This window comes from Ictalurus punctatus, chromosome 4 (assembly GCF_001660625.3).
Source record: "Ictalurus punctatus breed USDA103 chromosome 4, Coco_2.0, whole genome shotgun sequence".
Lineage (NCBI taxonomy): Eukaryota > Metazoa > Chordata > Actinopteri > Siluriformes > Ictaluridae > Ictalurus > Ictalurus punctatus.
The window spans coordinates 29,306,047-29,323,619 of NC_071284.1; the positions used below are offsets into that span (position 1 = coordinate 29,306,047).

General features: G+C 39.0%; 1 protein-coding gene across 3 annotated transcripts in view; it reads right to left on the reverse strand.

The window, feature by feature from the left end:
* Positions 1–17,573, reverse strand: part of LOC108264789 (protein jagged-1b) — a 59,251-nt gene that overhangs the window by 1,641 nt on the left and 40,037 nt on the right. For 2 of the 3 annotated variants that reach the window (XM_017466656.3, XM_053678134.1), the window contains 9 exons: positions 11,388–11,645; positions 9,528–9,588; positions 9,273–9,403; positions 7,432–7,551; positions 5,794–5,907; positions 3,107–3,220; positions 1,439–1,552; positions 893–939; positions 85–252 (listed from right to left, as the gene is read on the reverse strand). In XM_017466656.3, the coding sequence (XP_017322145.3) occupies positions 85–252; positions 893–939; positions 1,439–1,552; positions 3,107–3,220; positions 5,794–5,907; positions 7,432–7,551; positions 9,273–9,403; positions 9,528–9,588; positions 11,388–11,645 (1,127 nt within the window). The remainder of the gene's footprint in view (positions 1–84; positions 253–892; positions 940–1,438; positions 1,553–3,106; positions 3,221–5,793; positions 5,908–7,431; positions 7,552–9,272; positions 9,404–9,527; positions 9,589–11,387; positions 11,646–17,573) is intronic. The other variant, XM_053678133.1, reaches the window with a different exon arrangement.

Sequence of the window (17,573 nt, forward strand, 5' to 3'; positions counted from 1 at the left end):
ACAAAATGAAACAAAACACTATAAAACTATTTTTTTAAAAACTGTAATAAAAGATGAGACAGATTACACACACCAGGTACATACCTCACAATAAGTTCCAGTATATCCCGGTGGACAATTGCAGACTATCCTCGGTTCATCCTTATGTTCTTCACACTGTCCTCCGTGCAGACAGGGGGTGCTGTCACACATTCCCACTACTGTCTGGCATTGTTTACCAACGAAACCCGACAAACACACACAATGTGAGTCCTGTAGTTCAAAGAATAACGCTTGTGAGGTACAGACAAGGAGATCCATGTACGCAAAAAAAAAAACAAAAAAAAAACCCTGATTGAGTTGATCGTTTAGTTTGATAGGTAAACACTCTTTTATAGTTCTACATAGAAGCTTTAAGGATTCAACCAGAGGAATAAGCTGAGGAATCCTTTAGGACACTAGATTTGAGCTTTATTTCTGTGAGTGTGAGGAACTTTAAATGTACGTCCTATTGAAGAATCCACTGTGATTTTAGTTTATGGACTGTAGTTCCTTTTATTTATTTAGTTCCTGTTCCAGAGTAGGTCCAGGAACTATTGAGGTGGAGCTTGCAATACTAGATGTTCCTGACTGGTCAACACAACATGACCAAACGTACACACCACTTAAATAACCTCTGTTTAGCTAAGAAGCGCTTACTAAAATATGTTTTATATCAAAGACAGTGCGGCATAGTCAATAAAATGGAACTGTTTTGTTATATACGTACTTCTACCATGAAACTGCTTTATGTCCTGGTTTATGAAGCTATAGAAATATTAACAAATTTTACACTTAATGGTTCCTCTAGTGTGGTGAGCACATAGAACAGAAAAGCACTCAGAAACGGTGTGTTTATTTTCATTGAGTGTACCTCACAGCGCCCTCCGTTCAGACACAAGCCCTGGCAGCTGCTGTTCCCTGTTGAGTTAATGATATTTAACACAATCAATAGACAATAGTGTACAGAGACACGGACACACAGTGGTGCTAAGATCTTAGCTGATGAATTTCTTTATTACTTTATTACAAGGGGATGCAGCGGTTTAAAAACGGCATTGCTTTAATGATCGCTTTAACGACATTTTATATCGGTATTAAATATATCATATAATAACATTGAAAACAGTATTTAACACTTTGTAAACCAACATTTGTTAAATAACATGTTAACAATAATAAGAAGTCAGTCATTTACTATTAGGCTTAGATTATGTGGAGTGGATGGAGTGTTACAATAGGAACAATATTGTATTAGAACAAGTGCATTAATATAAACCTTACAGTGACTGGCCTTACAGAATGCACTATTGTCAGAGAAAATGAATCAACACCTTCTTACCAATCAGATTTAAGAAGTGAACTGTTATATAGGTGGCCATTAAAGCTGCATATTACAGTGTATATAACCTATACTCACTCGTGTCACAGTTTGGCCCCACCCATCCAGGAAGGCAGTCACACAGATATCCTCCAATCAAGTTTCGGCATGAGCGAGCATTGACACAGATGCCTGTCTCGCATTCGTTCAAGTCTGAGAGGGAACAGAAAGAGAAAGCAGGTTATAGATAAATATAAACATGAGCTTGAACCACCGTTCCTGTTAGCAGGTTGTACAAGGACAAGTGACTTATTATTAGACACGCAAAGTTTACGTGTGAGTTTCACAAACTATTGAGAACAATTTCGAGAAGATAAATATCATCGAAGGTTGCTCCTCCAGCTGAAGACAAATTACTCTCAAAGTGTTGATGCTGTAGGGGGTGTTATGAGGTGTCACTTTGACACACGACTGCATCTAAGTGTGCGATACACTCCAGGGAACGAGAACGTTGGACCAACCGAGTGTGAAAGAGATTCTTTCATGAGTGAATGTGCTTTGGTTTGCCACGGAGTCTGATCTATCCAAACACTGTGATTCCTCCCGCTTTAATAATTAAACAGTTTGCACACTGAGCAATGAATTAGTCTGATCCAGGTTAATATAAAGAGCTATTAACTCAAACTGGATCAGAATCCTTCATGGAGAGAGCTGGCAGAGAAACACTGGTGTCGTGGGAAAAACCATCCTGCAGAGACTTTTAGTTAATATATGGCTGATTAATAGAGCCCTGTACAATGTTAGATAAACAGGCATACAGAGAAACAGACAGACAGACATATAGAGTTTCATTTGGCTAGTTTATGCATATATGAATATACTATGTCTGTAGATCTTATTTAGTATATGTTAGATTAGATGTTAATAAAATTCATATCATATATCTATAACTATATATCTCTATACATATCTATCTATCCATCTATCTATATGTATCTCTCTCTCTCTCTCTCTCTCTCTCTCTCTCTCTCTCTCTCTCTCTCTATATATATATATATATATATATATATATATATATATATATATATATATATATATATATATACACATAAATTTATTCCAAAACAATGCATATTAATGATTGATAATAGTTTAATAACAATATTAAATGAAGTACATTTCTCTTATATGAAAACAACAACAGCAAAAAGACATAGCCTTTGGGCCATATATAACAGATTGGAAGATCACTGCTACTGGTCACTATCATTTATTTTTTCTTCTTCTTGTCTCCCCTTTTATTTAAATGAATTTTACTTAGCCTAATAGAATTGTATTTCAATTTGAGTTAACATTATGGTCTACATGGACAACAGTGTTTCAATATCACGAGCACATGTCAGATAATATTACCAGGAAATAATGAGCATTTTCACACACATGTGTCATATGTTCTGTGTTTATTTTACAGCTCAATAGATGCGGGATATTTGGTTTGGTAACAGAGTGCAGGACTGTCTCTGGTGCTTCTTTCATGTGGATTGCGACTGAGGTAGGTACGGCGAGGAACACGTGGGGACAGGTAAGAACAGTTGAGGACGGGTATGAACAGGCTTAGACAAGAACAAGCAGGTAGAGGAGAGCACAGAGTGGTAAGAAAGGGGCGGAACAGACATGTACAGGCAGGTATGGCTAATTATAGAGAGCGGACAACCAGTTGAGGATACGTACGGCTATGTTAATGTGTGCGTTTGTGTTGTGTTTTACCTATCCGGCAAGTCTTGCCAGTCCAGCCTGGTGGGCAGAGACACTGGAAGCCCTGGGCAGTCTCAAGGCATGTGGCCCCATGGCCGCATGGATGGGAGTCACAATGCAGTACAGCTACATCAGCCAGTAAATAAAAAAATCAAATTAGGAAACCAAACCTCAATATCTAAGCATCATATGCAAAAAGCTGGTTTATGAACTCGCTCATAACTGCCCCATTTAACCAAGTCAGATCGCAGTCAGTTAACCGAATCGTCCTTCCAAGTGATAATGATATTAATATATGCTGATGATAACGTTCAAGCCTGTGAATTTGTTTGAATATAAGTGTGTGTATGTTTGTGTGTGTGTGAGACCCCTACACATGAAACACCTGAATGCAGGCTTATTACATGCATGAGTGGTGTGAGGAAACTGCGTGCCTGTAAATGTATCAATGAGACCGTGTGTGTGTGTGTGTGAGAGAGAGAGAGAGAGAGCGTGTGTGTGTGTGTTGGGAAAGAGGGAGACAGGGAGGTGGTTGGGGCATATTTTTATTTCTTGGTGGGAACTCAATATCCCTACAAGTTTAGGACAGTTTTGACCTTGTGGGACATTTGGGCTGGTCCCCGTAAGGAAAACTGTTTTTTCATTCTCTCTCTCTCTCTCTCTCTCTCTCTCTCTCTCTCTTTGTGTATGTGCGTGTGCGCGTGTGCGTGCGTGTGAAAGCTACAGGTAAAGTTATAGCATGCAAAACTAATGCTTTTAGATTCGGTGCCCTTGGATGTTCCTGAGGCCTGTTTTAACAGAGTCTGTAGATTCAGAGCAAATAGTGATAAATCAAACACACCGAGTCCAACAGCGAGAGAGAGAGAGAGAGAGAGAGAGAGAGAGAGAGAGAGAGAGAGAGAAGGATGTAAATAATACTGGCTCAATCCTATGATAAGGATTGAGTGATAATTATAGTTTTCATTGGACAGCATCTTGTCCATGGTGAGATATGTGAGATTAGAGTTTCACAGCAGATGTACTTGTGTATTTGAGTAAAAGTGTGGGTGGTGGTTATTAATTCAATGCAATCCTATTGGGAAAGGCTTAGCAGAGTTGGCCAGGGCAGCACGGTGGAGCTGAGGGTAGTGTTTCCGCCTCACAGCTCCACTTTGATCCTGAGCTCAGGTTACTCTCTGTGCTCATGTGAGATATTCTTGGGTTTCCTCCAGGTGCTCCGGTTTCCTCCCACTTCCCTAAAACATGCTGATAGGTGTATTTGCTAAGCTAAATTGCCCCTAGGTTTGAATGAGTGTGTGAATGTGTGTGTGTATGGTGCCCTGCAATGGACTGGCATCCCATTAAGATGTTTTCCAACCTCAAGCCCACTGTTCCTCGGATAAACTCTGGAACCACCATGACCCTGACCATGAGAAAGCAGTTTCTGTAGATGATGAATCAGTGATAGTAATGTATTAAGGTACTTATGTCATCTAAAACACTACGGGAGCTGCACTATAATGACTAAGATGATTTTACTCAATATTGAAATCACAAGTAATCATCCCTAAAATGTGCAAGTAGTGTCTAGTGTTTTCTTGTGTGCACATGGAACTAAAGTGTTTGGTGACTATTTAATATTCCTCTAAATGAAATGAATAAGCTAAATGAAAACAGTATGTTTACACATAAATGTACTGGATACATACATCCATCCATTTTCTGTACCGCTTACCCTACACAGGGACGTGTGGGAGCCTGGAGCCTATCCGAGGGATCTTTTCTGGGACACCCTGGACCCGGATCTTTTACGGTAGCACTACTTGTATTGTTCTCTGCTTGATATATCGCTTTGCTTGTATTTTCTCATTAGTAAGTCGCTTTGGATAAAAGCGTCTGCTAAATGAATAAATGTAAATGTACAGCGCATGTCTTTGGACTGGTGGAGGAAACCGGAGTACCCGGAGGAAACCACTGAAGCACGGGGAAAACATGTAGGACACCAGGGCGGAGGTGGGATTTGAACCCCCAACCCCGGAGGTGCGAGGAAAACCACTACGCCACCGTGCCCTCCTGTACTATATACAATTCAATTCATATACAATACATCAATTCAACTGTTGGTATATAATCATTTAATCCAACTTAAACTCTCACGAATAAAATACTGCCTGTTTTTGCACAAACCAGACTTTTCTTTCACAGTGAGATTCACAATAACACAGTTCAACATATGAATGTGAAAATCTACTGTGAGATTCTAATGTTAGCTCAATTTGTTGCAGCACACCACCATCACAGTTGATTGGGTTTTTTATTTTATTTTTTATTTTAATTGAGGAAGCCAAAAAGGAAGGAAGAAGGAAGTCTACTTGTAACTGTGTTTGGATTAACTGAAGCTGGTGAGGAGCTGTTTTAGTATTTGGTCAGTCACCAAATGCTTAATGCACACACACACACACACACACACACACACACACACACACACACACACACACACACACACACACACACACACACAGAGTATTTTAAATGCAATTTGTTAACACATCCGTTCTTGCATTGTGTGTTGATTGTCTTCCAAATGAATCAGTGTTATTTTGGTGCAGTCAGACATGGAAGCTGCTGATTAGCACTGATGACAGTACATGCAGGTGCACGTGTGTGTTTGCATATATATTTATGTACCTATGTGAGTGTGTGCATGCATGTGTTTGTACCAAGTGCACAGGTGGGTCCAGTCCAGCCATCTGCACATGCACAACTGAAGCCTGTCTGGTCTTCTTTACATGTTGCTCCATTCACACATGGAGAAGTGAGACATGCATGCTCCACTGAGAGAGAGAGAGCGAGAAAGAGAGAGATCTTATACAGAACTGTCACTGTTTTGTCTGTTTTGGCTCTGCTTCTAAATGCAGTAGCTCAGAAGCAAGATATTTTTAAGATATTGTTTGTTTCATTTCACAAGCCTTATAATCTTATCTAAAACACATTTTGTGTCAGGATCCTATCTATTAGTCACAGCATGTACAATCCTATCTTTCCGTGCTTTGTCTTAAATAGTCAGTTGTTCCACTGGCACGGTGCTTATTCTGGACATGCCCTGAAAACTCCTAATTTAACTGATTAGATAAGACTTCAACCAGAATAAGTAATTAAGGAAGCAAATCCTGACCTCACAGAATGTCCTTTGACATGCAGAGTACAACACCCCCCCCCCCCCCCCCCCCCCCCCCCGACAGCATTTACACATACAGGAAGAATGGAAAGAATTCACGCGATCCTAGATGTGAACGGTGGTCTGACTTTGTTTATTCTGTTAGAGCTTAGACTCAATACTTATTCTGTTAGATTTCTAGAAGTCATTCTTCTTTATCGTCTTTTTCAGTAGCATTTTCATCGCTGAACTTGCCTGGCTTACATCCTCTCTTACTAATAATAAACTTACGTTCTCAACTGTTCCTGTTACACAAGGGGTACTGTGGGAACTCCTGTGGGAACTCCAGAGTAGGACAGAGAACACACCCAATCGAGAAGTTTGGTACTGGGGCCCATACTGTGTATGGGTGCAAGACTGATGATACAGTATCTACGCTATACCTTTCCATATCAAACAATAATCCATTTAGTCCATCACTGTCCATACCTGCTGCCTGACTGGCATTGCACCCGACTCCGACCTTTCATCTTGCTAGTGGTAAGCCCATAAAATGACTCCAAATCACCAGTTTGGACTTGACCAGGTTACATAGGTGGCCCAGTCACCAAGCATTCGCCTGCAGAAACAACTCCCAGGTCTGGCTCCAAGGGTAGGTCCCAGTACCCTAATCTCGTCAGGGTACCCTTAGTCTGTTTTGTATGTTTAATGTGGATCTTAAGAATCTCTCTTCTCTCAAGGGCGGCCCTACTAGGAGCATTAAGCTCATACTAGGAGCATTATAGACCTGAGGTCTCAATCAATTTTCAATGGGAAAGAAAATATAGTGAAAGAAAAAGAAAATCAGAAGAGCTCGGACAACTTACAGACTTGATACTGGAACAAAAGCAAGACTGACCAACCAAACGACAGTGTAATAACACAGCTACGCAGATGATACAATAAACAGGAAGGATACGTAAACAGGAAGTGACAGAGAGAGAAATTGATGTCAACCAGATCAATACAGCCCAAATAAAAACTCATAACATGGTAGGGTTGTAATCCGGCTCATAATATAATTTTTTTTGATTTAGAACCAACATTAAATATAACTAATCTAGCAAAGTTTGTAGTGTTACTGGATTAATTAGTGCCACATTATGGTGCCGCGAACTGAATAAAGCTTCCTAGATGAAAGAAGGTTTGTCATTCCACCCACCAATGCTGCAATCACGACCACGAAATCCATCTTGACACACACACTGATACTCATTCGGTTCTGTGTTGATGCAAGTACCACCATTTTTACAGGGCTGGTGGGTTCCACAGTAATTCAGATCTGAGAGAGAGAGAGTGTGTGTGAGAGAGAGAGAGAGACAGAGAGAGGAGGTGGAGGGGGGGGGGGGGGTAAAAGCAATATAAGAAAGACAAGAATCTGAAATGCTTTATTAACTAAAATAATAATAAAACAGAAAACACCCAAGAGAACTTGACAACAAGATTTCTCAATCAAACACACTCGTACAATATCTGTCCTTATATAAAGATTATATAACTTTTCAACCTGAAAGAATAGAAAGTGAATTATGTAATAGTCTACGCAAACCCACAACAATGTTGCACATAGATTTGCCAAAGATGCTTTCGAATTAACAAGCGAACAAATTGGCAGTTATGTAAGTGTGCGACAAAGGCTCACTTCAAGTATTCAAGCCAAAAATGAAACTGACAAACAGAAAAAAAATGTTAAGGGGTAAAAACGCAGTACATTTTGATATAATCCTATACATATTTGACATACGTGTATATACAGGGTTTTACTTTAGAAAAGTTTACATGTAAAACCTTTACATATTCTAGGAAAAAGATGTTAAATACTCTAAGATGTTATTTTTTTAAATATTAATTTATATTAATAAGTGCGCATATAAACCATTCAAGTGACTACATTTTAACTAAAACAGATGAGCGGCAGCTTTTTATCCCAGAAAAGCCTGGTAGTTATGTAAAACCCCTGGGGCAGTGGTGGCTTGATGGTTAAGGGTTACTGATCGTAAGGTCGGGGGTTCAAGCTGCAGCACTGCCTATCCGCCACTGTTGGGCTCTTGAGCAAGGCCCTTAACCCTCTCTGCTTCAGGGGCGCTGTATCATGACTGACCCTGCGCTCTGACCCCAACTTCCTACCATGCTGTAATGTATATGTGACCAATAACGACTCATCATCATCATCATCACATACAGTACGTGCACTCCAGTTTCTGTACTGGTGGGGCTTCCAGGGTGGGTGAGTTAATATCAGAGAGTTAAAAATGTGTGCAAATGTCAATCACTCCAAATGCATATGTCGATTGGACCATCTTCTGTTTTCAATGGGGAAAAAAGATAACTCATAGCAGGTTAGCAGGACTGAGAATTGCATTGCATATGGTACAAAGTAGTTCCTAAGGTTCATACAAAAGCAGAATTGGTCGAAATAAACCAACAAACAAAAAAATCATTGCCCCACACCGACCCAAAATCAGGTCAGAGAGGATTTCTGTGACTGAGGTTTTTCACTTCAACACCTCAGAAGAATCACTGTGGCAATTCTTTTGCTCTTTTATAATCTCTACTTAGCCCTGGCTGCTTATGTTGGTTTGTGTGTGTACATAAAATATCCCTTCACACACACACACACACTCCACAGTTATGGAGGAACAGTTTCATTCTCCATTTATAAAGCAGCACCCATCTCACATTGTGTTTACCCAAGGCTATCAGCTTACAGGCTCTCAAAGCCGTGAAGCCCCACATGTGGGTTTTGCCCTAGCCAACAGGGATCTAATGACTGAAAAATGCCTTGGCTATTGCTCTGCACTGCACAGACAGAATGAAGTGGACTTTTCTGAAATGTTGTGAGAAAGCCTGTGCTGTTGTTAAGGGAGCTGTCCACTGGGACGAGCTTATCCGATCATGGGAGAAAGCAAACTTTATACACAATGCATATATTCATATATTCATGTGCAGCACTATATTCAGCACACACACACATATACAGTACATGCTTCTTTCTCATCTTACCTTTGTCACAGAGCAGACCGCCCCAGTTGGTGTCACACACACACTGCCAGGGATCCACGCAGGTGCCATGGTCACAGCCTGGAAACGTCTCACACTTGTCACACAGATCACCCTTCCAGCCATAATTACACCTAAGAAGATAAGGGTGGACGAGCATGACGGATGCGTGTGTGTGAGAGAGATCGAAAGAGTAAACTAAAAATCAGGATGGAGTAAACAATGATTCATCTTTCAGTGTAGGGTTGCATTACTCACTCGCATTCTCCTGGAAGAGTGCAGGAAGCACGGGCTATGTTACATCCCTGCTTACACACCGCTGCAATGACACCCACACACACAGAGCTAAGGTTAGTAACACCATAAACAGTGTAGTGCCAATAGCACACCAATGTCAAACAGTGCTAAAACAGCAAAGTGAACCATCATCACCATCATCTTCTTCATTATGTTCGTCAGCCAACAGGATTGAACACCATTCACTGTTTTGATGTCAATGTTGATTACTGAAACATCAATGTTTCCAATATATGCCATGGCAACATGCTTCAAGATCGTTGGTTAAGGTTATGGGTTCCTGATCGGAAGGTTGGGGGTTCAAGCCCCAGCACTGCCAATCCGCCACTGTTGGGCTCTTGAGCAAGGTCCTTAACTCTCTCTGCTCCATTCAGGGGTGCTGTATCATGACTGACCCTGCACTCTGATCCCAACTTCCTAACATGCTTGGATATGCAAAAAAAAATAAAATGAATTTCACTGTGCTGTAATGTATATGCGACTCATTATCATTATTTTTTTAAATGTCAGTATACAGCTGCCTAAGGATGTGGTGCGAATGTTGCCTCTTCCCATGGCATCAAAGTCAGGAAGTGATGTTAATGTGAGAAAGAGGTGATTAGGGTGAAGTCATTTGCTTATGTAATTGCTTTCTGTAGTTATTCCCTTTTAAGGCTTGGGCTGTGCAACTCACTCGTGTCATATTTACTCTATAGACTGTTCTCTATGGAGCACTATACAGGGCAGCAGTCAGGGAGACACCAGACAACACTTACTAGTGAGTTCTACTAAAAATAATAATAATTCACATAAAATAAACAATACCTAAACAATTAGAACAAAATACCCAGCAGACCAAAACCACAAAAAGGGATTTCCTGTAATAAATGCGTTACTAACAATGAAGTCGACCGCTATGGAAGGAATTATGATGCGTTGCTGTACTTAGTGCAATTGTAATGTGCATCAGTTATACAATCCAGTGATTAACTGCTCACTATGGGTAATAACGTATATTAAGGTATAAAGTAAATTCAGACAATGCTACACCCCGAACTCTGCAACAACATCTGGGATTTTGTTTCATCTAAAACTAGAAATAAAAAAAGTTGAAATCGAGATTAATATCATGAATATTCAATATTCAAATATTTTGTTATTTCTAGGTCACTATTTAAACGTAAACAAATTTGTGATATTGCTCATGTTAATTCCTTTGTACAAAAGGTCAGAGTCCATTGAAGCACATGTTCAGAAGACTCTCCCATGGATTTGATCTAACATGGATAATCAAGTTTAACACAAACTTTTGGTGTCGATGCCAGCTCATGTGCAAACATTAAAGCAAAGGAATTCTGAAAGAATGAGTTTTTCACTCAGGTTATACTATTAGTTATAATGAACAATGTTATGTTAAATTCAATCTAGACACTTTATTCAATTAAACAGAATCGGCACTAGACTGATTTGGCTTCGGGTAGCTTTTACTGTATGACTGATGCATATTCGGTAATAAACATAGTTTTTTGTTCGAAATTAGACCAACAACTCCTCGCTATAATCGCATTATAGATCTTGAGATACCAAAAGCTGTCTGTTACGGCCATTAGCTATTTCTCTTCAGATACCCTGAGACCTTTAGAGATATGAAATCATAAAAGACCACAACTAAAGCCTAGAGTAGAAATTCTCTAATTCTCTAAACTCTCAAATTCCTCCTCCTTTCACAAGCCTCACTCGATCCTTTCATCAATGCTAAGGTGCAGTCTGCTTTCACAAAAAAAATAAAAATAAATAAATAAAAATGGTGACCCAGCATAAGGGCACAAAAGATCAGCTCACCCAGTGAACACTGTGGTCCTGTCCAGCCGTCTTTGCAGACTTTACTGCCCGCCATATCGCAGTCGAAGTGGCCAAAGAAGTCATCGCGGCCACGGCAGAACTTGTTGCATAGCGGCCCGTAATAGTTGGTGTCGCAGCGGAAACGCAGCCAGTACTCTAGAGTAAAATGACGGCCGTGGTGCTTGTGCGGCTGCCACTGCTCTCCCGGGTTCAGCATAGAGGACAACGACATCCGCTCTATCAGCTGCTCCTGACCTACTGGGGTGAGAGAATTTTTATTCGAACTGTTCATGAGTTACTGATGAAGTAAAGAGTAAAGAGATTTCTAAGTAAAGAGTAAAGTTTTTAGTAAAGTTTTTCCTATATTTGTACATCTGTTTCAAGTAGAATTTTTCCCCATAGGTTGTTGCGTTATTTATGATACAGTATGTAATAATATGATATGATTTAATGCTTGATTGTCAAAACTCTGCCTGTATTAACACCGCCTTAAAAAATGTATGATATTAATGTTGTAAATTTTACCATATACTTAGCAAGGATAGATATTGGTAGATATCTTTTACTATTCAGACTCCCAGTTTTGCTGAGTCTAGCCATAGCCTACATTTCTAAAGGTAGTAACTCCATATTTTTTCCATAATATTTCTACTGTAGTTACTGAACAAATAATTAAAGTTAATGAATGATAGGGCTGGGCGATAGGACAGAAATATCACATCATGATACTTAAAGACATTTAAGCAATACATGAGATGCCTCATGATATATACAGTAGTTTTGTTAAGAAATTACCAGCAAAACAGCAGTGTTGCGTTAAAAAAACAACAACACTGAATTAAAATAAATAAAGAATAATAATCTGTAAACATTTTACAGTTGTACAGATTCGAAACTTCACAACATGTAATCAGATATGTTCAGTCTGATTTTTTAACTGTTAAAAATGTTATAATAAATGTTATAAGATTTTAGAATATGAAATACGTACAATATCTGCTTGTATACCAGTATTACACTGTCAGCTCGAGCGGTGATATTGATGATTGGTAAGAAAAGATCAACGGTAAAGACCGCGTTTAAATACTGAGGGCGACTGAAGCCTAATTCAAAATTTGGAAGAAAACTCATTAACTCAGTCTTTACCACTTGCCATGGAAAAAAAGAATAAGGTAAGATAGAATATCCAACAGGCAAACATACATAATCGCTCTTTGTGTGTGTTGTGGATACAGCCGATGAGGGGGAAAAAATGGTGAGAGAGAATAGACAAAGAAAGATCACTGGGGTTTAAAAAACTCAAGAAATGAAAACAGGATCAAGGTGTGCAAACACTGATACGTTATCTGACGGAACCACTGACACATCATATTAACATCAACTACACACACAGATAAGACAAAGTATCACAGTCAGATTACAATGGCTCTAGTCACACCTAGGAGGTCACATTATGTCCACACACACACACACACACACACACACACACACACACAATGATTTTTTTCTTTACTACTGCAAATCCATGGCTCGCAGTTACATTATTCTGCATGAGCTCAGTGAGGGTAATTAGTGCTATTGCCCATTTAAACACGTCTCTAAACGTCGATGCTGCCAAACGCAGACTTTTAATGGACTGGAGGGAATATAACTCCCTTGTGATAACTGCGGGCCGATGGCACTTATGCTAATGCTTCACTTAAACATTCAAAATTATGCGGAGTTTCCAGTTTATTAGGCGCACCTATTAAGTACATTAAAAAATATCGATTAGGTGCATGTACAGCGCGCTCCACTATTATGTGCAGTTCTTGGTAAATATGAGCAAAAAAGGCTGTGACAAATTGTCTTTATTGGTGAACCATTTGATCTTTTGTTCAAAAAAATTCACAGAAATGATCTGCTCTTATGGATATCAAGCTATTGCAAACGCAACACAGGTTTATCCAAAATAAAATCTTTCTTAAATATCGGTGTGCAACAATTATTGGTACCCTTCTAGTCAATACGTTGTGCTACCTCCCTTTGCCAAGATAACAGCTCTGAGTCTTTTCATATAATGCCTGATGAGGTTGGAGAATACATGGCGAGGGATCTGAGACCGTACCTCCATACAGAATCTCTCCACATCCTTCAAATTTTGAGGTCCAGGCTGGTGGACTCTCCTCTTCAGTTCACCCCACAGGTTTTCTATGGGGTTCAGGTCAGGGGACTGGGATGGCCATGGCAGGACCTTGATTTTGTTGTCAGTAAACCATTTTTGTGTTGATTTTGATGGATGTTTTGGATCATTGTCCTGCTGGAAGGTCCAACCACGGCCCATTTTAAGCTTTCTGGCAGAGGCAGTCAAGTTTTCATTTAATATCTGTTGATATTTGATAGAGTCCATGATGCCATGTATCCTAACAACATGTCCAGGTCCTCTGGCTGAAAAACAGCCCCAAAACATTAAAGATCCACCTCCATATTTAACTGTGGGTATGAGGTACTTTTCCATATGGCTACCTCTCTGTGTGCACCAAAACCACCTCTGGTGTTTATTGCCAAAAATCTCTACTTTGGTTTCATCTGACCATAGAACCCGATCCCATTTGAAGTTCCAGTAGCGTCTGGCAATCTGAAGACGCTTGAGTTTGTTTTTTGGATGAGAGTAGAGGCTTTTTTCTTGAAATCCTTCCAAATAACTTGTGGTGATGTAGGTGACTTCGGATTCTAGTTTTGGAGACTTTCTTCTTTTTTTTTTAGGTTGCACTAGGGAACATTTATTAATTTTCATATGATTAATTTACATGTGATTCATCTACATGTGACTCATCTCCATGCGACCCATTCTCATGCGATTCCTATTCATGTGATTCATTTACATGTGATCCATTTTCATGTGATTCATCTACCTTTTCTCTTCTCTCCTCCCTTCCCTCTCCCAAACACCTCATCGAGAAGAAGAAAAACAGAACAAAAAAAATACAAAACAAAGGAAAACAAAATTAAAAGCACCAAAAACCAAAAAAAAACAAGTTTTGGAGACTTTCTGACCCCAAGACACAACTAACACCTGTGATTCTCCAGCTGTGATCCTAGGAGATTTTTTGGTCACTCAAATCATCCTCCATTTAACAAAAGGTAAAAAGGTTCAACATTAAAGGCAATTTATTCACAGCCTTCTTTGTTCATATTTACCAAGGGTGCCAATATTAGTGGAGACCACTGTACATCAAAATGATTACTAATCTCAAAGAGTGCACTCACATACAGTATACATTAACAATATGATCATTATTATAAATCAAATTTTGTTAGATACCAGATTTCACAGCACACCATATATATATATATATATATATATATATATATATATATATATATATATATATATATATATATATATATATATATATATATATATATATATATTTTTTACAGGAGTACTTTATTACATTATAAGTATATTATAATATGGATTATTAATATTTTGAAGCTGTTCTGGCAGCTCATTGTGGACCAGAACCATAATAACACACTTAAAAGATTTGAATTTTTTTTTAATTGTCTGTATATATATACACACACATATATATATATATATATATATATATATATATATATATATATATATATATATATATATATATATATGATAGCTGGAATAAAAGTGCAATAAAAGTGCAATAGTCTCGGTGCAGCACTGTTACAACAGTATGTGTGTTATTTAGTACATCTATAATAATTTAATGAATGCCTAATGTTTAGTGAATAAATGAATAATTGTTATTATACCAAGTCTAGACAACAGATCTAGAAACAGTTTTTAAATGGTTATTAATGATTATTAATGGAAATGGTCATTGTTATATAGTTATATAAACAACAACCCCAATCACAATAAAGAAGCTGAATAAGTTTGAACTTGGGGTACTTTGGGAACTTTGGGTACTTCTTTTTGATGGGCTTCTTGCAAAGCAACTGTAGAGGTTCATATATCATGTATTTAAAGAGAAATCTGACACCATGTAAGCATGACAATCCATATAATAATATGCTAATGAGTCTTTATTAATCACGTGTACATTACAGCATGGCGAAAATGTTTACTTCGCATACCCCAGCATGTCAGGAAGCTGGGGTCAGAGCGCAGGGTCAGCCATGATTCAGCATGTCGGATGAATTATTCTTTGTTATTATTAAAATATTTGGTTAGTTTGTTTACCAGATTATTTATCACTCATCAGTGATTTCCTGTGCCATCCATTATGCATATCCGAGCAGAGAAGTGGTTAACTATCCCAACACTGGGGTTATGTTGCGCTGGACAGTAAGGCTTGGTCCTCTTTAGCATACTGTTAGGGCTCTCGGATTCATCGTCACGCATCGTTCCAAATGACAAGTGCTGCATCGCAACACGCTCTCTGCATGAGTCTGTGTGAATCTTCTTCAGCGCTGAGCCGGTAATCAGAAGGGTCAAGTGGTAACACTGTGTCCCTGTTTTCTACTTATTACCGTGCTGCACTTGTCCTTGAAAAAGTTCAAGAGAATGTCAGAGATTGCTCCGCACATGCCGAGTTCCTGCCGAGGCCGAGACAAAGATGTCACTGGATCAATGAGACAATGTTAAAAACGAGGAAGGCTGCGTTTCTACGAAGCCTCAGAAGGAAGACGGTTACATCGATCCATTTACACACACACACATACAGTACACACACCGTTCTAAGCAACACTCCGGTGTTATTTTTAACCCTAATCGCTTTTACTGCATCTGTGCAAGGACAAGACGAGACACGTTTCCCTGTACCCAGGAAAGAATAGAAAACCTGTTTACTCCAAACTCGCTTATAATCGAAGTCTAAAATCAGTTCGATTCGGTCGAGAAACATTTAAAATATGCAGAAGAAGAAGATGTAGATGTAGATGAATAAACGAATAAATTATGCTAATTCCAAACTTCAATCGAACGGTAACGATTCAAGGACAGATGTAAGAGAAACACTGGAGCGTTATTAGATAAGTAAACCGTTTTTCCAGTTACTTGCACGCTCGTGACGGGTTTGTGGTGTCCATGAGCGATCGGGCGAACGAATTACCTTTAGTTACATTGAGAACACTAAGTAACAATTATTTTTAAATAAATAAATAAATAAATAAATAAATAAATAAAAGGAGAGGACAGAGCCCAACGTTACAGTGTAACGTTAGCAGAGCGTTTTCTGAGAGCATTCAAAACGTCAGGTGTGACGGTGCTCTGGGAACGTCTGCATAATGTTTCTGGACGTTCCTACGACTTTGCTGAAACATGTATGCTAATGTTTCTATAACGCTAGCTTAATATCTAACCGGGAACGCCGTCTACGAAAACGACGCTTACATCATTTACATTTATTCATTTAGCAGACTCTTTTATCCAAAGCGACTTACAAATGAGGAAATAAAAGCGAAGCGATATATCAAGCGGATAACATTTTGATCGTAGATTGCGTGAGGGAACATAAGCCTTCAGGAGAGAGTTGAGGTAGGAGGGTGCTGTTCCAGACAAGGTCTTGTACGTGAGCATCAAGGCCTTGAATTTGATCTACGGGAAGCCAGTGGAGGGAGACGATGAGGAGATAAAAATGGACATGGGTTCTTTTGGGTTTCTTAGAACGTTGCAGAAATGTTATTTTTGTAATCTTACAGATTTTGTGGTGTTTGTTCGCTGGGATTGCACAAATGTCATGTCAAGTCATGTTAAGTGAGGTTTTATTGTCATTCCTCCATACAGCTTGTATACACTAGGACGAAATGATGTTCCTTTGGGTCCATGGTGTAACACCGGACATTACGCAGGACTACATAAAGTGCAATACACGACAGTGTGAGACGAGCGCTTAGTGCTTACGTTTATTTTTGTTTAGGAAAAAAAAAAAAAACATGACTGAAAATTTCTTTGAAAGCGATCGTTTACTTTATTTACTGATTCAATATACGACTTTGGATATAAGTAAGCTTTGAGTAGACACTTTTTCGAGTACACGCAAATGCCACATGCTACAGAGGATAGTAGACGATTAAAGATTCGATTAAAAACTGTGGAGTAATTCTTTAAACGCTCACGGATGCTTTTATCCTCCAGCAACAAAGCATTGGCGTTATTCTAGAATGATCGTCTGATCATCAAAATATTGGCTACACTTCTTTTAATCAGGGATCTGTTAA